Source organism: Alexandromys fortis, unplaced genomic scaffold (genome assembly GCF_014885135.2).
Source record: "Alexandromys fortis isolate MF-2015 unplaced genomic scaffold, M_Fortis_MF-2015_v1.1 scaffold_165, whole genome shotgun sequence".
Classification (NCBI taxonomy): domain Eukaryota; kingdom Metazoa; phylum Chordata; class Mammalia; order Rodentia; family Cricetidae; genus Alexandromys; species Alexandromys fortis.
The window spans coordinates 3,655,917-3,682,254 of record NW_026068038.1 but is presented as its reverse complement, the minus strand read 5'-3'; the positions used below and the strand labels follow the sequence as shown (position 1 = coordinate 3,682,254).

Here is a 26,338-nt window from a genome sequence, read left to right as displayed (position 1 = left end):
GGGGATGGGATGGGGATGGGATGAGGATGGGATGAGGATGGGATGAGGATGGGATGAGGATGGGGATGGGATGAGGATGGGATGGGGATGGGATGAGGATGGGATGGGATGAGGATGGGATGGGGATGGGATGGGGATGGGATGAGGATGGGATGAGGATGGGATGAGGATGGGATGGACTCTGTTAAACTGTCTAGCAGTGCATGACGGAGAATGGCAGAACTGATCTTAAAGCACAATAAACTGGAATGTTATTTCAACACATGAGCACACGTGCCCAGTCATGGACATGACAGTGTGTGTTCTTTCTTGGTGCTGTCTGACACCCAAGGTGCACTTAGCACCCACAGCATCTGGGCCAGATGGCAGCAGTGTGGTATCAGGCTTTTATTTTTATTTTTTTAAGTTTTTCGAGACAGGATTTCTCTGTGTAGCTTTGGAGCCTGTCCTGAACTAGCTCTTGTGGACCAGGTTGGCCTCGAACTCACAGAGATCCACCTGCCTCTGCCTCCCAAGTGCTGGGACTACAGGTGTGTGCCACCAACACTCAGCTGCTATCTTTCATTTTTATTTACATATAAATCTGATAAGGCACAGTGATTGGTCTATGACTGTCTGTCCAGCACTGCTGCAGTTCCCTATGGTGACCCCTATATGACGGTCTGCTTCATGATCGCTTCTTACATGGACCAGAGTGAGTTGTGGGGTTTTCCCAACTTTCCGTCACCACTGGTACCACTGTTTGTGCATATGTCCTTGGTGCAGGCCCGTGGAAAGGGGTTCTCCTAAGGCTCTTGGGAGCTACTTGAGCTCTGGCTCATGCCTTCACCATCTCATCACAGAACCATCCCTCAAACACATAGGGTGTGGGTGAGAAAGGTAAGGGAGACAGACACACAGCTGCACATGGCTCGCACATACCTCCCACTCCTGGAAGAGGTGGATCAGGTACTCATAGTTCCGGGCCCGTAAGGCCAGGTGGTCAATAAGCAGCAGCATGCACAGGGGGTCCTCATCTGGCTCAAGGCTTCCGGCGGCAGCACAGTAAGTGGAGAACAAAGGAGACAGAGGAAGTGTTGTCATGGCTGGAGACCCCACAGATCTGGGACCACTGTGGTGGGAACAGGTAGCCATGCAGCCAAAGCGAATACTCACCTCAGGATGAGCTTGCAGTACTCTAGCGCAGTACGTGGGCATCCTCGCTTCTCCAAGAAACTCATCTGCTTGTAGAGGGCCAGATAGAAGCTCCTAGATCAGAGACAGTTACCTGCGCATTAGCGACGGAGGAGCAGAGCATGGCAACGGGAAGGGCCAGCACTGTGTCCACCCTCTGGGTTGCGACCGAAGTTCCTATGTGGCTAGATACAGGGTTTGTGATCATTCCCTGCGTGTCTGCAGGAAATGTGTGCTCCTCGTTATTTAGTAATAAATATACTTAGCCATGAAAATCAAGCTTTTCCAGTTCTGAGACATGGTCTGACTCTACAGCCAAGTCTAACCTTGAAAAAATGGCTCAAGATATCTTCCTACTTCAGAACGCTAATCCATTCACGGGTGCCACTATCCTAGGCTACAATCAATGTCTTGTTCTTTTTTTTTTTTTTTTTTTATGGTTTAAGAGGAGATCTCATGTAGTCTAGGCTGGCATCAAATTTACTATGTAATCAAAGATGACTTACTACAGGCATGTGCCACCACACCTGGCTAAACCCGTCTTCCTGCTAGCTGTTTACTGGTTACCTTTGAAGGAAAAGAATTAGAACCTATGTAATTATACTCTTAACTTATGCTCAGATTTACCAGTTGTCATAGCATTACATCTGGAAGCACAAAGCTGGATGGCTTTAGTCATCTTGGCGACTTAATTTTAGAAATTGTTTCAAAGTAGAGTTTAACTAGAAGAGACAAAAGTAATACACAGGAACCCAGAGGAGGAGATTCAGTCCCAACATTCTGTGCAGGAGATCAGACAACAGCTGTAGCTAAGGTGCAGGACTTCCTATAACGGAAGACCAGGGTATCCAGAGAAGCAGAGTGCTAGATGGGAGGGAGGGAGACACATACGAGCTAAAACCAGAGGGTGGGCAGGCTTAGAGAAACATGGTAAAGAGAATCCTCTCCGTGTGATCCCCGACGTCAAGCTGTACCCGTGCTCATCTCAGACTTAAGAATCAGGAACAAAACTGCAAAGCACGCTAAATAGTTTAACCTCCCTGGGAATGGGTCTTCCTCCAAACACACGGAGAGCATGATTCCAGCCCTCGCTGTTCTGTGGCTTGTCACTTATAACTTGAATAGGTTTACTGTTGGGCCAATCTGATGCCTGATTCCCTGAGCCCAGCCCTCTACAGTTCAGCAGTGAACACACCAAAGCTTAGACGGTGCTCTGAATTGTCAAAGCCCTGATCCATTCCCTGGGACAGTCTTACATCACCTGTTCCCCACTAAGCTCATAACAGTCACTCATGTGACTTGAAGGTAGCCCGTTACTCACTCTAGGGTGGCCCAAACTCACCTGTTCTCAGGTCTGCGGTAATCCAGCCTGCAAGTCCCACTGGTGAGACTGAACAAGGGGTGGAATGCACACTCCATGCTGTACAGTGCTCTCTCTGTGGGCCACAAATACCAGAGGATGCTGTCACAGACAAATGACTATAACTCTCTCCTCTAACAACTCAAAACAAGGAACATTCTGGAAGGAGGGAGGTCATGAACTGAGACCCTGCAAGAAAGAGGGCACACACAGGACTTCCCAGGTATTCCTCCACGACTCGTATACCAGGAGATACAGCTGGTGCTGCGATCTGCTTACACTGAGCACCCACACGTGTACACCAGAGGCACCCGCACAAAGCCTGCACATGTATGTCATAGCAGCCCCGTTTCCGACAGCCAGAAAACAACCTATATGTTCATCAACTAGTGACATACAGAAAACACAGTCTACACCCAGACCAAGTACACAGCAACATCAGGGTGCAAGTATGGCACATGCTCCAACACGAATAGCAAAGACGGTAAAGGAAGAAGCCAAACACAAAAGCCATGTTTGCACGACCTCTACACTTCAAGCATAACTACAGACAAAGTACACTAGTTGTTCCCAGGACTGAAGGACAGGGGCTGCTTACAGACAAAAGGGTTTAAAACGGATGGATACAGACTGTGGTAAAGGCTATACACCTGCGTGCACTAAAAACAGTGAGTTGTACATTCTACACAAGTGAATTCTATCTCCATGAAACATCCTTTGTCATCTCATGAAGCAGCATTTGCCTGTGAGCTGGAGGGGCTCGAGCGGCAGATGCAGCTGGCTCACCTATAAGGTCTCGAGCCATTTCCTGATCCTCCTGAAAGCGGCAGGCGTCACTGAGCTGCAGGAGTGAGTCGACATGATAGGGACTTGTCTGGAGCAGAACCTGTTGGAAAGGAAGATAATTTTACAGAAAAACTGTAGGTAGCACCCTCATGGGACATGCCTCAGAGGGCACCAGGCCATGCCCCATGCTGAGAAAAACCATCAAAAATGAGTCATAGTTTGTTTTGCTTTTAGTCTTTTTTTCCTCAAACTTTATTTAATATACATGAGTGCTCCAGCTGCATGTACAACTTTCTGCCAGAAGAGGGCATCAGATCCCACTACAGATGGTTGTGAGCCACCATGTGGTTGCTGGGAATTGAACTCAGGACCCCTTGTAGAGCAGCCATCTCTCCAGCCCTAGGTTTTTGTTTTTTTTTTTGAGCCAGGGTTTCACTACGTATCCTTGGCTGGCCTCTAACTCAAGAGATCTACCTACCCCTGCCCTAAGTGCTGGGATTAAAGGGCTACACCACCATGCCTGGCTCACAGTTCTTTTACCTCAAGGTGCGTGGTGTTGTGGCTCAGCTGAACCACTGATGCAGTTCAGTGGGAGCTAAGAATTGGCCTAATTCCCCGAACAACAGCAACGAAACTAGAATTTTTTTATCCTCCTGAAAGAACTGTGACATCATTCAGGGATCAGGTACTCAAAGGCACAAAGAATGAGCTCTTCCTTGTCCTCAGTGATTGCAAACTCAACTGTGGCCCATGCATGGGGTTGGCAGGGGACCCGGAGACAACACAGGCTGTAGCAGCACAGAAGGGACAGGCTATCTGGAGAATGGAACCAAGCATTCCCCCTGCCATAACACCTAAGCCAAAGGCAGCTGGGAAAAGATCCCACAATGCCCTGCACACAGTTTGCAGAAGGGAACCGAGAGCAGAGTGTGGCTCTCCTCTGAGAGGCTACACTGTTAGTTCTAAGCACACTTCCTCCAAACACAGGGTCTGATTGCTATGCACACAGCATCTTCCATTCTCAGGGAAAGCAGCTGCTCTCAGACAAGCCTCCCCAAGTCACAACTGGACCTGGCCCAGGCACAGTGCACTGCTTGATCCCCAACCATCAGGAGCTGCGGGGTTACGCACCACAATGTTGTTTGGCTCCATGGACTCCACAGCCACCAGGAACTTGTGCTGTGCTTGCTGGTACTCCTCGTTATGCTCAAATGCAAAGAAAGAAAGGCCTTTCTTGGATTCCAGCAGCCGCATTGATAGACCTGGAAGAAATATTGCTCAGGAGGGTATGCTGGGGGGCAGGCTGGGGCACTTTGGAGGACTCCTCAGCTCTAGGCAGTCACAGCCCTCCTGTTCCTAGCACAAGTATGCTACATGAACACAACTCAAACTGAGTGTCTGGGGCAGGCTGGCCAGTTCTAGTCCTATACAGGCTATGAGCCGTTATCTGCCAAGAGCTCCTGCAGAGGGCTCAGACCTGCTCACACTGAATGAGCTGTACCAAGACCTCGAGTCCTGTCTGTTTCGCTTCCTCAGATCCACCCAGAGTACACACAGGAGGGAAATGTGTCAGGTCAGTATGAATGGCTAGGAGCAATACTAGAGACTATAGCACATGTAACTGCATGGTAGGAACACCATGCCCAGGTTCTTGGGATTAGTATCCAAAAGGCTATGCAGTGAGCACTGCACCAGGACCTACGGGTGAGGGTGACTTAAGACAGATACTCTTTTCTGTTCCTTCTATACAATGTTGGGTGCACAGGGACATTTAATTTCCCCCTGGGAAATTTCCATTAAACAAGCCAGTAATTCTTGTTCCCCTAAGTTCCCCTCCTAAAATGGCTCTACCTAAGGATGGAGTCTGGCAGGACTACATGGTCCACAAGCTTGCCTGTATGTGTAGGTGTTCTTGTTGGCAAGGCAAGAGGCCTAGCAGGGACAAAGACACTGTTAAGCACCAGTGGACAGGCCCAGAGCTCCTACACCAGCACAGAAGAACCGGGACTCTTGGGGAGGGGCGGGGCTACTACACCACTATCACCAGTACAGCCACACACTACTGTGGGTTCCCTGCCCTGACCCTCTGAGAGGGGCTTTCATGCTGGTCAACTGAGACATGAAAAAGGGTCTTTGGATATTATATTTCTATACCACACAGCCAAGTATCTAAAGAGGACATTTACTTCATGCCCTCTTGCCTCTCTGTACTGCTGCCCTCTTCCTTTAAATTATGCATATTTGGTAGCTTGCTATGAAATAGAAAACCGTACCAATTTAAAATAAAGGGTGACTGCCCAAGAGAACTAAGAGTATTCGTACCAAATCTAAGTCACTGCCCAAACCCCAGCAGGGCCTCACCGGGTTTGCTGTATCGCGGCCAAGTGCTCTTAGGGGTTGTCAGCCATGTGCACTTAGGATATACACGCTGTCTTTGTCGAGGCCTGGAGAAACAGAACACAGCAGTTTCACTTTCATGGTGGATGCGACCAGGCTGGTCTGCCTAATCTTCATGGAAACTGCAAAACTCAAAATGGAGGCAGGAAAGGTACGTGGAAGTCAAGTGTGAGTAGAGCGGTTAGCGGACAAGACGGGGTGCATGGAGCAGAGTACTAGTAACAGCACAGCCACCACTACAGTCAGAGAAACAGAGACAGGATCCAGGCTGGAGGTGAAGCCCTGAGAATCTGCCCAGCACATGTGAGGCTCTAGGTCCATCCACAGCAATAATAAAATAAAAGAGAAAGTTCAAACAGTCCAATAAATAGGCGGGGGTGGGGGGAGGAGAGGGGGCCAGAAGTGGTAGCACACAGCTTTAATCCCAGTACTCAAGAAGCAGATGTAGGGGGATCTCTGTGAGTTTAAGGCTGGCTTGGTTTACCCAGAGTGCTCCAGACATCCAATGATACATAGTGAGACCGTCTTAAACAAAAAGGCAGGCCTGAGAAGTATTCTGTTGACAGATGTGAGCTATAGAGCTGGCTCCCCTTGGGTATCAGGCAGAACAAACGTAACCCTTGGTTACCGCTGAGTGCCGGGGAATGAGATAAATACCTGACTGATAAATCAATACAGCAATCTGAAAAGGAAGCAACGGCAATAAGGAGAACCCTGAGGGCACCTGCACATTTCAGAAGGACATCAGCTTGACAGGATTGCTGGGAAAGGAAGGCCAGGCTCTTCACAAAGATCCTGCATGGATCACAGCAGCCACGCCCTCCCAACCTAGTAGGGCACAGATGGCAGGGGAGGAGGAAGGAGCCCTCTCGCTTCCAGGAGGGGAAACATCGGGTTGCTGAGTGAGTCACATGTGGATGTGTGTTGTTCTGCTTCCTTGATAATTTGAGATACTTTGAAAAGAATGAGTAACAAGTTGTATTTCTGGAAACAAGATAGAAAAGCTTATTTTTTTTTTCTCTCTCAAAAAGAAATAAAATAGGTGCAGGAGAAAACCAAGTGTATTAGAGAAACAGAGTCGAAATCTGAAGGAAAGTAAGACAGGCAGTTCCCACAGACAGTTCCTGGACAGGGGAGCTGTCCCTGGGCCACAGGAGCTGGGAAGGCCGTCTGGCCTAGTCTGAAGTAAGCCTTTCACCTGGACGGGGCTTAGGGTACAGAGTGGTGGGCATGCTCAGAGAGGTTTGGGGAGGAACTCTGGACAGATATTGTCAACAGGAAGATGAAGTCCCCAAAAGAGCACTGGCCACAATGGAAGGAGAAAAGGCTCAGGCTTTGCCTCAAAGCAGCAGGGTAAGGGTGGAGAATGAAAAGGAAAAACATGGTAGCTTCTGGGACAAATCTTAGGCAGACATAATTTTTTTAAACATTTTATATTTTTACCCACGGTCTTTTTATGTAGCCTAGACTGGCCTTGAATTTGAGATTCCGCTTCAGCTTCCTAAGCACAGGGATTACATGTGAGTGCCACCATGTCTAGCCAAGGACTGTATTTTTTAAAAAAATCTTGTTTCAGCCAAGCAGTGATGGCACACGCCTTTAATCCCAGCACTCGGGAAGCAGAGGCAGACAGATCTTTGTGAATTTGGGGCCAGCCTGGTCTACAGAGTTAGTTCTAGGATAGGCAAGACTACACAAGGAAGTCCTGTCTTGAAAAACCAAACTCAAAACAAATTTTTGTTTTTAAAAGCTTTTTAAAAAAAGATTTGTTTTATGTTTAAGAATGTCTTGCATACATGTATATATGTGTACTAGGAGCAAGCCTGGTACCTGTGGATGTCAGAAAAGGGTGTTAGATTTCCTGGGACTGGAATTATGGATGGTTGTGAGCATGAGTATTAGAAACAGAACTAGTCTTCCACAAGAGCAACAAGTGCTCTGAACTGGTAAGTCAGCTCTCCAGCCTGTGTTTTATATTTTAAAATTGATCCATGTATTTGTGTTCACACTCATGCACACATGTGTGGGCATATATGTGCCATGGTTCCAGTGTGGAGGTTGGAGGAAAACTTAGGGGAATTGGTTTCTCCTTCCATCGTGTCAGTTTCTGGGACCGACAATTGCCAGCGGGCAATTTGACTCTCTGAGCTACCTCTGGCCCAACTTAAAAGGTTTAAAGAAATAAACACAATACTATAAAAGTAACAAATGAACTTGGGTCAAGGTGGTGCCTGCCTATAGTCCCAGCTGTGCACAGTTCAATACCAGTAGTGAGTGAAGAGTTCATGAGTTGAGACCAGGACTGCGGGTGTTCAATGTGTGCACAGCGTTTGTAAGGCTGTGGATCTCACCCTAGCACTATACAAAATGAAACAAATATAATCAATTACTGTCAGTAACTATAACTCACAGAAACAGGAATAAAAACTGTAACAAAATGGCAGACAGACAAAGCAGGGTTGCAGGAGAGAGCAGGAGGGTTAGCCCTCATTATCAGTTTGACAATATTTGCAATCACTAAGACTGTAGTCTGTGAGGGCGATGGCAGAAAGACTGACCCTGAATGTGAGCAGCACCAACCAAGGGGCTGGGATACTGGACTCAATAAAGGGTGAGAAGGGAGTCTGCTTCCTGACTGCAGACACATGCTTCCTGCTGTCTCACACTCCCACTGCCAAGCCCTTCCACCATGACAGACTGTATCCCCTTAGACTGAAAGCCAGAACAAACCCTTCCTTAAGTTTCTTGTCAGGTGTTTGCCACAGCAACAAGAAAAGTAACTAATACAAAGAAACAGAAAACTTGGCCCAGGACAGTAAAATTAAGAGAACAATTGATTGATTGATTGATTGATTGATTGGCAAGGCTCATGTATTTCAGGCTAGCTTCAAATTCACTATGCAGCTGAGGGTAGCTCCTGGCCCTCCTGCCTCCTCTCACCAAGTGCTGGGAGTACTTGTGTGTTGGGGATCAAACCCAGGACTTCAAGCATGCTAGGCAAGCACTCTACCAAATGAGCCTATAATTCCAGCCCCAAAAGGGAACATTTAAAGCATATTTTTCATCAATGTTCCCAAAAGAAGGCATCAAAGTCAGAAAAATTAAACACTAGAAGTATAAAACAAGAAATAAATAAGCCAGGCATGATGGCCTATACCTTTAATCCCAGTACTTGGAGAACAGGAGCAGGTGGATCTCTCTGAATTCCAGGCTTGCCTGGTGTATACACTAAATTCTAGGCCAGCTATGACTACACAGTGAGATTTTACTCCACCACACAAAAACCCATAGAAAACGAAAGGAAAGGGCAGGCAAAAAGCCAGTGGACTTAGTCATAATCTAAGAAATAAAAGTAGAAACAACACCAAAGCCCCCAAAACTTCTCGTGTCTGCTATGAGAAGAGGTTGATCCTGGGTGGGGTGTGAATCTAAGCCACACAACTCCTCCATGGGTAGTTGGCAGCAGGCAGCTCTGTTTCACAGAGCTGTGCAGTCATGGGATGACAGCCAAGAGCTGCACACAATCCAGCATCTGGGGCGAGTACCCAACCCTAGTACATCACAGCATAGAGAATGACAACCTAGAAAACCAGACATGCAAACCAGGCTGTTACAGTGACCAACAGAATTCTCTCGTGGTCACATAAAGCAAGTACTGGCATGTGCTCCTACAGTATACAACCTATTACCAAATAAGATGGGGCTGTGGTGAGAGAATGAAAGCCAAAGGTCAAATGACTAAACGGACTAAACTTTTTCAAAAGATGCACTTGTCTTACAATCAGGAAAAAAAAAAAACCCACAAAACTTAGAAAGACAATGCTAGGGGCTGGAAAATGGTTCAGCTATTATGAGCATTTGCTGCCCTTATAATCGGCCTGGGTTTGATTCCCATCACCCACATGTATGCAACGCCAATTCCAGAAGACCTGACACCCTCTTCTGGCTTCTGCAGGTATTGCATGTACACAGTACAATTTCAAACATGCAAACTCTTTGAATGTATTTTCATATATGAAGCACTATATTTTATCTTATCAATATAAATAATATTAAAAAAAATAAAAAGACAGTGCTAAGCTAGCCCTGACAGTACAAAGCTTACAATCATAGCACTTAAAAGGCTGAGGCAGAAGGTTAGAGAACTCAAGTTCCAGGCCAGAGAATCCTGTCATGAACAATAAAGCAAAGATAAATCTTTCTAGACATTCTGATGGAGAAGCAGAGAGAATACACATTGCTTCCTAACAAAATTTCCAGAGGTGGACCCTTGTACCCTTTTCCTTGACTCATGGGACACCCTGCAATGCTATCCCTGTGACATGTCGCCCAGACACTAAGAACTATTAAAAACCACCACAGATACAACACCTCCTATCACCTCAACTTCGGATTACATAGTTACTGACTGAAAAACAAAAACACGACTTTGAACAACAAGGTCTTTAGCATCTTTGTAAAAATATGATGTCCTTCCTAGGGAAGAAGGCATGAAGGACAGACCCCGGGTATACGGAGTCTTGATGGCATCACAAATCATTTCTTTTGACTCATTTCAGAACCAATGCTAAGAGCTCTACTTAATACACTCTAGATGCAAACATTTCCCCTACGAGAACTCACGGCATTCTTTCTGCCTCAGTCTCCCTCTACACAGCCTTCCCTTTACAATCTGGGAAAGACAGAACCTGCAGAGCACAGAGTGACCGGGGCCTCACCGTTGTTCTCCCAGGACCGCTCGAGCACCAAAATACCTTTTCAGTTCCGTATCTGGATTCAAGTGCCTGAGGAAAAAGTTTAGAAAGAAAAATTATGTTCTTCTACAGTAATTCTGAATTTTTTATAAATTTTCAATTTTTATAAAATTTTATAAATTCATATAAGGATCTAATAGGGAGCTTGGCATGGTGGTACATGCCTGTAATCTCAGTACTTGGAAGGCGGAAGCAGGAGAATCAGAAGTCCCAGCCAGCCTTGAGCACACTGTGAGACCCACTCTCAAAAAACTGACAACCCGTGTAGTAAGAACTATGTTTTACTTATCCGAATGGGAATGGCTGCTCCACACAGCTCAAGAATCCAAGATACATAAAGCTAAAAGTCCTCTAAAATATGAAAGAGTGTTTCTTCTTCCTTGATATTTCTTAAATGTTTAATAAGCCTGATTTATTTGCTTCTGAGGCAGAATGTCTCATTCTGTAGCCCAGGCTGTCCTTGAACTTGTGGCAATCTTTCTGCTTCAACCTAATGAGTCCTAGTATCACAAGCAGAAGCTACCATACCCAGCACGCATTGCTTCGTTTTGATTTTTAAAGGAGCTGAATGTCAAGTTGGTGGCACAGACAATGGGATGCAGGGGATTCCACATGTGAGGTGCACATTCCCCTCTGAACTGCATCCCTACACCTCACCACTGTCCCAGAAATAGAGCAGCCCTGTTCTCCTGCCTCCACTTTCCCAGTGCTGGGGCTGATTACAAATGTGTATCATCAGATTTGACCAGAAAAAAAGATAGTAATTTTTCTTCTTCTTTTTTTTTCCCCCAAATATTGTTTTTCTCTCCTGAAGTGAGGGCAGGGCTGTACCTGTGCTCCACATACAGGACGTGCTTCCTGGAGTTTAGTGGAGGGGGGCCCGGGTGGCTGAACCCGCTGCTGTCTTCGATCCTCTCTAAGATACGATCAATATCTTCTAGCCCATTTTCCTAAAAGTCAGAACACCTGTTAATCATTGCATTCACTTTCACTACTAGGATTCTAGGCATGCGCCACCATACCTGGCTCTGACTTTACTTCAATATTATAACCATCGGCAACGGAATGATTTATTTTGAAAAAGAATGATTATGTTGATCTACCTCCTAAAAGACATGATCATACGCTGCACAGACGTTCAGAAAGGAGACATGTCTCACTAGAGAAAGCCAGAAGAGCTGGAATCACAGACTCAGAGGGCCCTGGAAATCACAGGCTAAAACACCACATCTGTTCTCCAGAGGAGCTTACCTCCCTGGGTAAGCTGAGTCATGACCCTTTGCTGGACGGTAACAAAACTAGGACTTTTTTTTTCCAGAACTACAGTAAGACACTGGGCCTGAGGCAGGACTGTACCGTCTGATGACAGATCCAGTGGCCTCTACACTCACTACCAACTTAAGCCATTAGGATAAGACAAAAGTAGGTTGAGCAGGGAAGAAATCTAGAAGGAACGCTCACCTCAAAACACAGAACCCAAGAGTGAGGTCTGACAACCAGGAAGCAAAGGGCATAAGGCAGAGCAAGATCTGTAAGTGATGTTCCCTTTGTTCTCCTGACCTCTCAGCCACACTTCAGTGGGAAGCAATCAAAATGTTCAATAAAACAAAGCTTTCTTCAGAACCAGCCTGAGGGACCATCAGGAACAGTGAGGCTCAGGCAGAGGAACCAGCCAGTTTGACAACATACCGAGGATTCTCCTGTGCAGCTTTTCTTATTTTTCTGCTTCTTTTTCTTCTTTCGGAGTTTGCCACTTGCATTAGACTAATGGAAGGAGACATTTTAATCAATGGAAAGAAATAAAATCGGAAACATTAAGAACTACGCAACAGCCAGGTATGGTGGCGCACGCCTTTAATCCCAGCACTTAGAAGGCAGATACAGGTGGATCTCTAAGTTTGAAGCCAGCCTGGTCTATATAGAGAGTTCCAGGCTAGCCAGGGTATATAGTGAGACTCTGAATTAAAATAAAACAAAATGCTGGGCGGTGGTGGCGCATGCCTTTAATCCCAGCACTCGGGAGGCAGAGGCAGGTGGATCTCTGCAAGTTCGAGGCCAGCCTGGTTTACAAAGTAAGTTCCAGGACAGGCTCTAAAGCTACAGCAAAACCCTGTCTCTAAACACCAACAAACAAACAAACAAACAAACAAACAATTTAAAGAACAAGTTCAATTCCCAGTGTGATAGTCCTCCTTCTTTTTTTCCCCACATCCTCAAGTTCTTCCAAATCACTTGCATTTCTGCAGTAAGAAACAACTCCCATGGTCCCCCAAGTGACACTATTGTGCCTCAGGACTTCCCCTACCTACAGTAGACTTAGCTCATAGGACCATCCAATCACCTGGCAACTGTCTTTCTCTCTTCATTTTGCCAACCATTTCCTGCTGTGCTCTACCTGCCCTGAATGGGGACTCACTGGGCCAGAGTTCCTCATGGTGGGCCCTACCTCTGCTCTCCTGCAACACCTACAGTAGCCAAGTCCTTCTGTGAGAACTCAGGCTTCACAAGACAACATCTGATCAGACACAGACACTCTTGAAAAAGGCAGGTAGACACTCTACATGGTACCCATGAGGCTAATAATGGCCTTCAGATTCCCAAAGAAACCTCACCTAGGTTCCTCAGGGCAACCAGACAATTGATGAGCTCAAACTCAGAAGAATTCAGGAAACTGGTGGGACAGCGTACTGAGCTGCTAGCACCTTGGGGCTCTCCCTCTGACATGCCTCAGTCACCCCATCACCATATGACCGCCTATACCTGTTCTGGGAACCCTGCCTTGGCCTCGTCCTCATCTTGCTTCGCCTCTGGGTTTCCACGCTGAGCCCTTCCTTTGTTCCCTGATGACACAGAGTCTGGCAGGGCACAGTCAGACCTCTCCCCATTTACCACAAGGTCATCCTCAAGATCTTCGATGTTTATCTAGAAAAAAAAAAAAAAGACAAGAAGGACATGAAAGCAGCTGAGCATCACAGTCCAGTGTACGCGGACACACTTGAAAATGGAGAGGCCTCTGAAGGGGTCAGGGTGCGGTAGTGAGAAGGAAGAAGTATCTGGTCCGTGCAGCACAGCACATTCCAGAGCTTCTGAGTGACTTCTGGCTCAGTCGCGCACCCAAGCGATATCAACGGTTGAATGGTGCACGGCACCATCATCTTTAGGCACGACATTCAGAATCCCAGACCACAGGACCCCATTTACTGAGTACCTCCCAAAGGCAACTTCAAATTTCTTCTTCTTTTTTTTTTTTAATGTTTATGGGTATTTTGCCTACATGTACCACATGGATTTCTGGTGCCCATGGAAGCCAGAGGAGGATGACATATCCCCTGGAACTAGAGAGTTATGAGTCATCAATGTGGTTCAAACCTGGGTTCTCTGGAAGAGCAGCAACCAGTGCTCTTGACCACTGAGCCGTCTCCAGCCTCAATAAACTATTTTGAAGTCTGTTAGACTTGCCAGACAAGTTACCACAATGCCTGTGACAGGTTGCTAACAGAGAAGCTACTTTTTGAATTGGCAGAAGGAAGCCAGCAGAACTCTTCATTCCGGAGAGTGATTATGTACCTGAAAATCAGGAATAGCAGCTATCTATGTACAGGCAGAACTGAGAAACATCTGGAAACATCACAGATATTTCCCTTTGATTGTTCACAAATAGAACACTAACACATTCTTTCCTCACAGAATATTCACTTGCAAACCTTGCTAATGATTCCTCAGGAGGGCAGAGGACAAAAAACGAGAATGGCTAGAGGACAAGTTTAGCAGCCAAGAGCACTGGCTGCTCTTCCAGAAGACCTAGGTTTGAGTCCCAGCACCTACAAGTCTGCTTACAATCTTCCATGCTCCAGCCCAGGGGATCCAATGCAGCATTCCAGCCTCCGTGCACACCAGGCACACATGTGATACACAGGTATACATGCAGGCAACACACTCATACACATAAAAATAACCTTAAAAAAATGAACACGCCTCTCATTACCATGATGCTGTTGAACGCACTATTTGTGGCAGTAAGAATTTAGTTTCACCGGGCAGTGGTAATGCACATCTTTAATCCCAGCATTTGGGAGGCAGAGGCAGATGGATCTCTGTGAGCTCAAGTCAGCCTGGTCTACAGAGGTAGTTCCGGGACAGCCATGACTATTATACAGAGAAACCCTGTCTGGGGTCAGGGGAGAAGGTTTAGTTCCACTTTATAGATACATAATAATAAACTGAATCCCATCCAAACAAAGGCCTAGCCTCTGTCCTGGTTTCTGGGCAGTTAACATCTAAGCAAGCCTCTGGTCATTCTCCACAGTAATGTCCTCTTCATTGGGGATTCAATCCACACTGACCAAAGGACTTACAGGGGCCCTGAGGCCAAGTCACGTGGTAGCAACATGATCTAATGTGGGTATCCAAAGTCATCCTCCAGAAGCACCTCAGAGCCAGGTCAGCTAAGTGAACTACACAGTAAAGCCCCATTCAAGGAACTCCACCAGCAAACTGCAGAACCAGCTCATCTTGCTACCCCTGATGCCAAAAAGAGACAAAGAACCTGAACTTGGAAACTCAGGTCACGTTCCCCGGCTGGGAACGCTTCATGCACACGGTCATGGACATCTGAAGGACTGGAGGCCCACCTGGTCGACAGAGCAAGCACAGCCTCTTGTACTTCCCTCTGTCCACGCTCTGTCCTTGCACACTCTGTACGTGTTCCCTGAGGTGAGCCACACAACAAAATTCTTATTTCTCACTATTTACTAACCCTGCAAGGTGGCCTTGAGAGCCCCATAGTAGGAACCAGTGTCAAAAAGACAGTCACGTGAATTTTCCCCTCATACTCTGTAGCTGTAAGGCAAAAGTCATGCTCATTCAGGTTTATATGCGGTTGGTGAAAGATTTACATATTGTTCTATTATAATAAAATTACTATAATGTGCACCAAAAAGCTACTTTTTTTTTTTTTCAGACAGGGTTTCTCTGGGTAGCTCTGTGTCTTGGAACTCACTCTGTAGACCAGGCTGGCCTCAAACTCAGAGATCCATCTTTAAAGTCATACAGCACCATGCCTGGTTCCAACTTTTTTTTTAAAAGACCGAGTCTCACTAAGAAGTCAAGGCTGGCCTTGAACTCATATCAACCTTCCTCCCACCATACCCAACTGAGTCAATTTTTTAAGTTAATTTTGTTTGTTATCCTTTTTCTTTTGAGTCTATATGCATGTGCATATACACACACAGTATATATACAACTTTTAAAAAAAGGTTTATTTTATGTACATGAGAGCTTTATATGCATATACAACTTTATGCCAGAAGAGGGCATCAGATCCCACTATAGATGGTTGTGAGCCACCATGTGGTTGCAGGGAACTGAACGCAGGACTTCTAGAAGAGCAGCCAGGGCTCCTAACACCTGAGCCATCTCTTAGGCCCCCACACAATACATACAAATATATATAATATATAATATATAGAGACCATACATATAGATTATAATGTTATTTATATCTATATTTTATATTATATTCATGTGTACAGGTATAATGTGATATTTCTCCATAAAAACATACTCAAGTATATTTAATATATAATAGTTTGTATTATATAATATTATAAAATATATAATACAAATATAGAAACAATATATCTATACATATAGTATATATTATAGCCTCTCTATATATTACAAATATAAACATAATATAAATATAACAGTTACACATTCTGTATGTATACATTATAATATATCTATATAGAGAGTGTACACACACACACAGTTTTGTTTTTGTTTTTTTGAGACAGAATCTCTACATGTGACCCTGGCTATCTTAGAAGTCACTCTGTATACCAGTCTAGCCTCAATTCACAGAGATCTGCCTGCCTCTGCATGTGCCACCATGCCCTATGCCTGCCCCCACCCCAAGACAGGGTTTCTCTGTGTAGCCTTGGCTGTCCTGGATCTCACTCTGTAGACCAGGCCGGCCTCAAACTCAGAGATCTGACAGCCTTTGTCTTCCTAGTGCTGGGATTAAAAGCATGGGCCACCATGGCCCAGTTGAAACCATATCTCAAAAAAAAAAAAAAAAAAAAAAGAAAAAAGGAAAAAAAGCTGTGTGGTGGTGGTGTACTCCTTTAATCCCAGCCCCAGCACTTAGGAGAATAGGCAAGCAGATCTAGCATGCACAAGACCCTAGGTTCAATCCCCATCACTGAACAGAACATACTAGTACTCAGCAATAAGAAAGAGCAAACCAGGGATACTCAAAACAAGTGTGCTCTGAGCAAGGGGCCAGGAGAAGTGAGCACATACCAGATGTCTAAAGCATGAACAATTCACACAGTTGGAAATATCAAATACATACTAGATGCTGCAAGTAGATATATTTTATTATATACCTTGAATAAGTTGATTTCCTCCCCCCCCCCTTTTGAAACAGGGTCTCACTAAGTAGCCCTGGCTGGCCTGGAACTTGATATACGGTCAAACTGCCTTCTAACACAGAAATCCTGAGTGCTGAGATTCAAGGTATGTGCTACCATGTTCAGCAATAAATTGATTTTTAAAAATTCTTCTGATTGAGCCTGGCAGTAGTGGCACAAACCTTTAATCCCAGCACTCAGGAGGCACAGTCAGGCGGATGTGAGTTTGAGTCCAGCATGGTCTACAGAGCTATTTCCAGAACAGTTAGAGCTATTACACAGAGAAACCCTGTCTTCTGACTGAAATAATAAAGATGATTTCTAATGTAAAGTCTTTACCTTGCTTCCTTCTCCAAAGAAGACATCATCAACCCCTAAGAATATATCCAACTAAACCACTGACAGTAATGTTTCTAGAGTGCTTTTGTCCCCTTCATTTCCAACAGCACATTTCTGCACTGTTGAGTGCTGATCCATGCCCAGCATATGCTACACACTGCACCCATGAGTTTATGCAGTATTCATGACAGTCCTATGAGTTAGCAAGAGCATCCTCGCATCTGACTCCACAGCCTTGCATGCATGTCTTATTAAAATCATCACAGATTGGTATGCATGTTGGGTGCCAGACACTATCCTGAGCAGTGGGGTACATCAGTGAGCAACAGAGTCTATGTTTCCAAGAAACTTCTATTCCAGCAGTGGAAAACAATCAGCAAACACACAAGAATATAGTGTGCTTGTGGTACGTGCCGGGGGGGGGGGGGGGGGGAAGAAAAATCAAAACACAGAATGAAAGGAATGTGGCTGAGGTTGTAATTGTAGCCAGGTGGTAAGGGGAGATGCAACCAGAAGGATAACACCTAAGCAAGCCCACAAGAGGCGAGAGTAAGTCTTATGTGAGCATATCAACAAGGAAGACTGCAGCTGGGGACAGGGGGCACAGCGAGGTCAGGGCGGCTGGAACACAGTGAGCAAGATTAGAAAAAGATGAGGTGGGGGAGAACTGTCCTGCACGAACCTGGCTCCTGACAACTGCTGGGAAGGGAGAGCTATCAGCTGTGTATTCAGAACAGAGTGTAGAGAACAGCAGTAATGAAGTCTCCTGTGCACCTGGAGCTGAAGACGCTGTACACGTTAGACAATGTTAAAATTGGGTAGAATCAGTATGAATGTTAATAACTTCTTCAAATTCTGATGCTAGTTTTCCTATAACTATGCAAAGACTTTGGAGGATGATGGAGCATTTTGATTCTCTAATTGGCAATTGTTGTATTCTTCCAGAGTGGCCTTGAGGAACAGAACTGTCCATCCAACAGCAAGGCAGACTATCCATTCATTATATCAATATTCCTTTGTACATTTGAAAAAAAACCTACATAGCACTGTGATCACAGCTGATTGTTCAGCCTCCTCAAGGTGCAGTGTCAGAAATAGTGCTTCAGTTTGTATTCGGTTCTTACTATCACAGCCTTGGTTGCTTTGTAGGTGATCCCCTGAGCCCAAACTCAAGTCCTCTGGAAAAGCAACAAGGGCTCTAAACCAGAGTTATTTCTCCGGCCCCTTTTCTTGCCTACTTCAGTTATGTGGACTAAGCCAGTAATACAGAGAAAGAAGCAGCTGAGCAGTGACCAGCCTGGGCTCCAGAAGCGGCAAGGCAGCCAGCTACTTGCCACCTAAAAAAGAGGCAGGTGAACAGTTCAAGAGAGCGGGGGGGGGGGGGGGGGGGGGGGGGGGGGGGGGGGGGGGGGGGGGGGGGGGGCAGAACAAAGGGAGGCAGACGCAGAGAACTGAGGCTAAAGGTAGAGAGCTGGAAAGAGCCAGGGAAGAAAAAAATGCAAGCCTTGATCACCGGAGGAAGAGTTCCAGAGAGCTGTAAAATCTTCAGGGCCAATGGTCTCAGACACCCAAGGTCTGAGAGCTAACACCAGTTGCTGCCAAGGGAGGAATCTGGATGCTGAGGAAGACTCACTTAAGGAGAACAATGTGATGTCCGAGATCTGATTAAAAATCACCTCATGGAGAGAAGGGAGCGAGATAACATTAAAGACATGTAGACTGAATGAATGTAACTGGGAACTGGGCCATGGGCACATAAGGGGGATTTGTATTTCCCTTTTTTTTTTTATTATTTATTATGCATACAATGGTCTGCCTGCATGTGTCCCTGAAGACAGAAGTTGGCACTAGATCTTATTACCGGTGGTTGTGAGCCACCATATGGTTGGTAGGAATTGAACTCAGGACCTCTGGAAGAGCAGTCAATGCTCTTAACCACTGAGCCATCTCTCCAGCCCTATTTTATTTTTTATTTATAAGATAAGGCCACCGCGCTTCTGCTTCTTTGAAGATGGCACTGTTAATGGTTTAGTGTTTATCTTTTAAAAAATGTTATTTTGATGTGTATGGGTGTTTTGCCTATATGACTGTGCACCAAGGACAAGAAACAGAAGGAACCGGAGCTACGTTCAGGCTGAAAATCAGAGGAGGAAGAGTTCTGCCAGAACAAGAGGAGGCTTCAGTCCCACTACCACCACAGACTGTACATCAATCCCTCTCCTTCCTTCCTGGAGAGGCGAACGATCTCTGCATCAAACTCCTAAAATGTCTACATTTCCCACGCTCCTCAATATCTTTGTATACGGACTTTTAAATCTGCCAATCGATAAAAGCAGGGGACAACCCACTGCAAGGTTATTATAAAGGACTTCCAGACAAGTTTTCACTCAGTCAAAAATGGCCACTGAAGCCTTACCATATGTGCACACTGGAGACACTAAACGACTGAGACATATATCTGCCCACACATGAAGCCAGAATCATAATTCATGCACATATGGAAACTGCAGACACAGGTCAGGCAGTCTCAAGGAAGAACATTATGGGACTCGAGTGCTACACATTTACTGTGTCAGATACGTGCTGCAAAGGATGAGTTAGGTACAAATGCTGGGACAGACAGAAGTGCTGTGGCAAATAAACCAAGATGTTTGTCAAGAGCTAGAATCGAGACCCCCTCGAGTGGCTGACAGGAAGCCATGCCTACCGCTCTACAGCACTGCCCCCAGATAGCACAACCCTACCCCTTCACTGACGCCTAGACCTAACTGAACCCCACCTTCCACTCACCAACCCTGCGGGCCCTCCCCTTAGCTATCTCAGAGGTCATGACCCACCCGCCCTGACGTCATGGCCCGGTCCTGCCCCTATGTCACACCACGCCTCTAGACATTGGCCGGAGACACGCCCTATCCTGCAGCGAAGTCCTGTCACTCAACCCCCTTGACAGCATCCTGCCCCCACCTCCCTGCAACCTTTAGGAGCCCCTTCGCTCAGCATTTTCTTCCACCTTCCACTCGATCTCGGCCGGGGAGCCCCGCCCCTCGCCACCACCCCGACTCGCTCTGCAGCACTGCCTCATCACCCCACCCACCCTCTCGAAGACCCGCCTTCCCCGATGCAGCGCAGTCCCTTCACTCCGCCCACTCGCTTGCAGTCTAGACTCAACTTTAGGCCCCCTTCGTATGACGTCATGCCCCCCACCCCGTCCCCTCCGGCTGCCCAGCTCCTTACCAGCTCGAACCGGTTGTTGACACGGACTCCTTCCTTCCCGGCGCCCCCGGGGCGCCGGCCACCCGATCCTTGTTTTGGTCCCTCTTCCTCCGCGTCATCGTCATCTGGGAGGACAAACTGCAAGGCGTCGGGCCCTAGGGGTTCCTGGCCGCGCTGTTCCCCCCTCAGCCTCCGGAGGGCCCGGCGCGACATAGGACCCGACAGCCAGATGTAGGCAGAGGGACGAGGAAGACCAGGCGAGCGGCGGCGCCTGCGCACTTGCGGCGCGCTGGCGCAAGGTTGGCGTGTCGCGTTTGCGCGCAGCGGCTCTCCGGAACTTCCTCCCAATCACCCGTGCAGCCCGAGAAGGTGCGAGGGTGGCCCAGAGAGTTCTCGCGAGAGTTGAGCCCTGGCGGCGGCCCGGCGCCGACCGTACTGCAGTATTTCTTCGGCTTTCGAGGGGTATGGGTTGCAGATAGCAGGCTGTGACGCGGACGGGACCGCGCAGGCTCAGAACGCCGCACGCCACGCCACTGACGTGGTTCCCGGGGCTGGCGGGCGGCGTGGGGGCGGGAGTTGGTTAGGTGGGGCCAGGTGAGGAGGAATGGGAGCAGGTACGCACACTGCTGTCGTCTGCGTGCGAAGATGGGACCGTGGAGCCCCTGTCTGCGTAGCCTACCCTTGCGACCTGTCCGATGGTCCCCACCTCCACACGGCTACTAGACTGCAAAGGGACGGTTTCCGCCTTTATAAACAGTCTGGGCCGAGGAACATCGTCAAGACAGATTCCTGCGTAGCTCCTCTCTGAGATGCACGGAACCGAGTTAGGCACTAGGAGTTGTGTTTTTTTTTTTTTTTTGCTCGTGTTCTGGTGGTATTGGGTGAGGAGTAGCGTGGATTCTAATTCAGGAAGGTTTTCACAATAAGGATGTAGGGACCTTCTGCACAGATCTGGCTCTGTTTTCTTTCTTTCCTTCTTTAAAATAAACCCAAGAAAGATCCGGGCAGTGGTGGCACACACCTTTAATCCCAGCACTCAGGCGGCAGAGGCAGGCGAATCTTTGGGTTCAAGGCCAGCTTGGTCTACAGAGTTCCAGCACGTCTTGGGTTACACAGAGAAACAAAACAAAAGAAAGAAAGCAAACAAACAAAACACCGGAGATCTTGGCTGTGTATCCTTGACTGGCCTGGAGCTTGCTATGTGGACCACGCTGCCCCTTGAACTCACAGGGATTCTCTGCCTCTGAAGGTCCGGGATTACAAAACTGTGCTATGTTTAGGCCCAGTTTTTTATACTTTGGAAAAAAAATTCCCTAGACAAGCCAGGATTGAGGACCTCCGGAGTACAAATGTAAAATAAACTGGTGTTGGGTCGGACCCTTTCCTACCTTGGGAGCAGGGGAGAGGGCACTGTGAGTGGACGGACAGCCTTCACTGTTGTGCCAAGCCGGTCACTGTTCTAGATTATTATTTTCAGAGATAGATATCCTTTTACAGGTGAAGAAACTGACTTAATGAGTAAGTAGCCCAGAGAGAACCTGGGTTTCCCTTCATGTGACTCCCCAAATCCCAACAAAGTAGTCTATTTGCAAGGACAGGTGGGCAGGGCAGATCCCTTATTTCCAGCTCTGCTGTGACCCCACTGTCCACGAGCTCCACTCCAGCCTGCCTCCCCTGGGAATCTTGGTTTCTCCCTAGGTTGAATGCTGAGTCCAAAGACTGGCTTAGCTGCTCTGCCCACACTATGCAAGAATCTCAAGGTACTTCAAAGTTGATGTCCTGTAGCTGTTGTCTCAGGGTGTCACCCCACATCCCCTTCCCTGGTTCTAGTCACAGTTAAAAGTCCCAGCCTCCTCCACATCAGGCTCAGCACACCATCTTCACATCTGTTTTGACTGTTCAGTACCAGGCTAGTTTCTGTGTCATCTGTGATCGAGTGGTGTGACCAACTTACCCAGAACTCTCAGTCTGGAACCGCTTCTCCTGGGAGAGGCTGTCAACACTGAAGGATGCATCAGGCCCAACCTGGGAGTCGGTCTTCCCTGAACCACTAGCTCTAACTGTGTTTCCCTGAACTGCTGCAGATCTGGTCCTTCAGGAGATCTCGGCTCTGAGCCACTCTGACCTAGTATCCAACAGATGAGGCTGAGGCTGGTTCAGTGGGCTGATGTGCAGCCTACTGTTCTGGAAGAGACCAGCAACCCCAATGGGCAGTAAGACAGAAGCACACAGTGCTCTCCTGCCTAAGCAGCCTCAGAAAACAAGTGTAGGGAACAGTACAACCTGTAAGCATTATCCCTCAGCTCAGCCTAGCTGTTTCCAGGATGGGCTTTTGTTGCCTTCATTTGTGTTCATGTGGAGATCAGAACCTGGGGGGCTGTGTTTGGGAGTGGGAGATGGATATGTGGCTACTTTCGAGTCTGTATATTAGCAGTTGTACTTAGTTCCTAGGAGTGGCTGTCCTGGAGAGCACTACATAAACTTGAGTGTTTTCTTGTCTGAGACTTCACTATATAGCTCAGACTTCTCCGGAGCTTGCTATGTAGCCCAGATGAGTCTCAAATTGATGCTCTTCCTGATTCTAATAGCCTCCGTACTTGGTTAAACGTGGGTGTTTTTGTTGCTTGTTGAGTGCCAGTAGTAATTCCTGACCCTCTCTGCCTGTTCTTTTAAAACAAAACAAAGGGCTGGAAAGATGGCCTAGTGGTTAAGATGCCGCACAGACAGAGGACCTGAGTTCAATTCTGAGCACCCACATGGCTATTCCCAACTGCCTGCAGCTCCACTTTGATAGCTCCTACATGAATATAGTGCACAAAAATTCATGCAAAAAACCCACATAACATAAATGTCTTTTAAAATCTAGAAGACAATATACAAAGGCAGCCTATGAAGTGTTCGAACAAGTGCTGAGTGCTAGCTGCTTTTATTGGGTGTTCTAATTTCAAAGACAACACCCACAGATCCATCTGTCACAGTCATGTGCCTTTGGTGCCTCTTCTAGCCTTAAGCAGGGTGTCAGAGCCTGGAGGCAGTCAGGAAGGCTCAGTTAACAGGCTTTCAGTTGGAATTCTGGCATCTTCTGAGATAAGCAGTCAAATCCCTTTACCTTACTGAACCTCGGTTTCCTTATCTGTAAGGTGTGGTGATGACAAAACCCCACCTCTTGGGTGCCTATAAGCAAGCAGGGTGCTTAGCACAGCCCTTCCTGAGTCCCGTGTAGGTATTTCCTCTGGGCTTAATGAACATAACCATCAGCACCGTGCAGCTGTGGTAACCTGCAGAGCACATGGGCCTGCAACTCTGGCAGTGAAGCAGATAACACAGTATGCGGGTATGACGGTCTCTGGTGATGGTTATAGGGTTATTAACCTGGTAGGAAGCAGGTCACCAGTTCCTCACAGGAGATTCCGGCCAAACTCCCCCCCCCCCCCCAGCTACACCATGGTCTCAGTACAGGAAAATTGGTTGGGAGACTTATATTGAAGCACCTTTCATGAACTGTCACCTATGCTGGGGTAGGGCTTTGGGGTGATGCAACTACCCAAGAGCCACTTATGTTCTTGTAAGGGACCCCTCACCATGTTACTGTAATCTCAGAAGACTCATTGGTTCATCAAGCTAGACTTGAGTGCAATCATTTCTTTGGTCTGTCGGTGCCCTATACAGGGGGAATAGATGTTTGTTCATAAGTCCCCAGGAAAAGTCACACAGTGCCAGAAAGGGACCAGGAGCAAGCTTGGCTTGGGGTATCTGGGCTTCCTCATAGCACAATCCCAGAGACGTGGAGGCCTCCCAGGTGCCTCTGCTGCTTGAGCCCCCTAAAGGACAGGTAGACCTGATATTCAGGTTCACCTGAGAACCAAGGTGCCCTGTCCACCCAGGGAAGAGAGGCTGCCATAAGCTCACTACAAGAGAACCAAGGCATGGAGCAGGAAAGCTGTCCTTTCTCCATTCCCCAGTCCCTCCCAGCCTTTCCAAGGATTCCTGAGAGGAAAGAAGGAAGGTCCTGGAGTAAGCTTGGCCCTAAATGAACTTTAGGGCAAAGAGACAATGTGTATAAATATAAATATATAGGCTGTATATATATTATAAATGTGTCTATATATGTATATATGTACATGCGCAAGGGGGTTGATGGCAGCTGTGTCCCAGGAAGGGGAGCAGGGTGACCATCACAACAGTCACTGCAAGTTGAGAGTCCTGGTGTTGGGGATGTAAAGGGACTGGGTCTGGCGGCTGCGTCGTGTAGTGGCATTGAGGACATCCACACTCTTGCGGCTGGAGCATACTACATCAGCCACGAAGTTGGTGCAGTCACTGCAGACATCCTTGAGGACACAGCCATGGGCATAGATGTGGGGGAACTCCTCCTCTACGCTCCGCCATCTTGGTCCCTGCAGGGATCTAGGATGAAAAGATGCCAGGAGAGAACCATGAGAAGAGAGGACTCTATTACAGCCGGGGTCCTCCACAGGTCTTGTCCTGCCACTTCAGAATCCCAAATCTTGCTTTTTATGTCCACAGTGACCCCTCCAAGCTCCCTGCTGCCTCTTCTCTCCTTCCTCATGGCTCATCCACAGGTGTCTTACTGAACGCACCTGGCAGTGTGCATCCCTGCAAAGGTTCTTCCTGGACGGGCACTGAGGTCCTGAGCCCAGACCACCCAAACCCAATTCCCTACAACCCTGCCTCTAGAGCCCTGCCAAATGACTTGTTCCCTGTGGAAATCCTCACAGTGCCATAGACACCTGCCCTAGTTTCCCAGTTACGTTCAATTGTTTACTACCACAGGATACCAGCAACAGTGCAAAAGAACATACTGGAAGGCATCTCTCCTCAGTGTTGGCGTGGCTTTGGTAGTTGGCACCTTCTGAAGACTCTCAAAACCGAGTGTGTAGACAGGGATGTGTGCACACTTCTTGGAAGGCATCTTCATCTGCAACACAAGGAAGGGTGTGGAGAAGGTTCCTGAGCATCCAGCCAGGCACTCTGTATCCTCCTCACCCCCTGGGGGCCGAAAGACTGGAAGTGGCGCCCCCTACACTCAGTCATCTGAGGGCCCAGCATAGGCTCCTGCCTTGTCATACCCCAACTACATTTCCTGCTCATCCAAACTGTAACTTGGTAGGGCTTGGGAACTGTTTTATGGCACAAAGAGTGTGACTGTAAGTTCTGCACACAGCCAGTATTTCACATGGACAAGGATGGAGTATTCAATTCCTGTGGTCCAGGGGCAGATGGTAGAGGATTTGAGAAAAGCAGGTTCCTCCTTCTGAGCTGAGGCATGATGGTCAGTACTCTTCCAGGTGTTTCTGTCCTTTACCTCTAAGTGGAAGCATGCATCCAAATGCAACATGGTCTTGCTGAAAACTCTCTCATGTCAAAAGGGGGATTTTGTAGGAGGAGAGAGAAAAGCTGTGTGTCTCCAGGCTACTTACATGGAATATTTAACAACTGTTAAAACTTTCTACTCATTTATTTTTACTTTGTGTGTATGGGTGTTTTGCCTGCATTCATGTCTGTGCACGCTGTGCATGAAGTGCCCGTGGATCTTCTGGAACTGGAGTTACAAATTCGTTAGTTGTAATGTAATGCTGTGGGACAATGGTCTTGTACTTGTATTAGTTTAATAAAATGCTGATTGGCCAGTAGCCAGGCAGGGAGGGCGACTAGAACAGGAGAATTCTGGGAGGAGGAAAGGTCATCATCTAGATGCAGTCATCATCTAGATGCAGAGGAAGAAAGATAAGAATGCCTCACTGATAACAGGTACCAAGCCACGTGGCTAACACAGACAAGAATTATGGGTTAATTTAAGATGTAAGAGTTAATAAGAAGCCTGAGCTAATAGACCAACCAGTTTATTTATGTAGACCTCTGTGTGTTTCTTTGGGGCTGAA

General features: G+C 47.2%; 2 protein-coding genes across 11 annotated transcripts in view; both read right to left on the bottom strand.

The window, feature by feature from the left end:
• Tcf25 (transcription factor 25) overlaps positions 1-20,917 on the bottom strand; it is a 31,450-nt gene extending 10,533 nt beyond the window's left edge. For 7 of the 9 annotated variants that reach the window (XR_007595854.1, XR_007595853.1, XR_007595856.1 and 4 more), the window contains exons 1-11: positions 20,457-20,914; positions 13,231-13,392; positions 12,160-12,234; positions 11,302-11,420; positions 10,435-10,500; positions 5,681-5,763; positions 4,451-4,581; positions 3,320-3,419; positions 2,516-2,609; positions 1,156-1,248; positions 922-1,027 (exon numbers count right to left, since the gene is read on the bottom strand). Coding sequence is in view for 5 of the 9 variants with exons in the window: in XM_050165115.1 (XP_050021072.1) it covers positions 922-1,027; positions 1,156-1,248; positions 2,516-2,609; positions 3,320-3,419; positions 4,451-4,581; positions 5,681-5,763; positions 10,435-10,500; positions 11,302-11,420; positions 12,160-12,234; positions 13,231-13,392; positions 20,457-20,648 (1,221 nt within the window). In the remaining 4 variants the exon portion in view is untranslated. Of the gene's footprint in view, positions 1-921; positions 1,028-1,155; positions 1,249-2,515; positions 2,610-3,319; positions 3,420-4,450; positions 4,582-5,680; positions 5,764-10,434; positions 10,501-11,301; positions 11,421-12,159; positions 12,235-13,230; positions 13,393-20,456 lie in introns of all 9 variants that reach the window. The other 2 variants (XM_050165120.1, XM_050165116.1) reach the window with 2 other exon arrangements.
• A 3,578-nt stretch (positions 20,918-24,495) lies between these two features.
• The window catches only part of Spire2 (spire type actin nucleation factor 2), a 34,609-nt gene continuing 32,766 nt past the window's right edge, over positions 24,496-26,338 (bottom strand). For both annotated transcript variants that reach the window (XM_050165113.1, XM_050165114.1), the window contains exons 14-15: positions 25,259-25,374; positions 24,496-24,842 (exon numbers count right to left, since the gene is read on the bottom strand). In XM_050165113.1, coding sequence (XP_050021070.1) covers positions 24,620-24,842; positions 25,259-25,374 — 339 coding nt within the window. In that variant the 3' untranslated portion in view covers positions 24,496-24,619. The remainder of the gene's footprint in view (positions 24,843-25,258; positions 25,375-26,338) is intronic.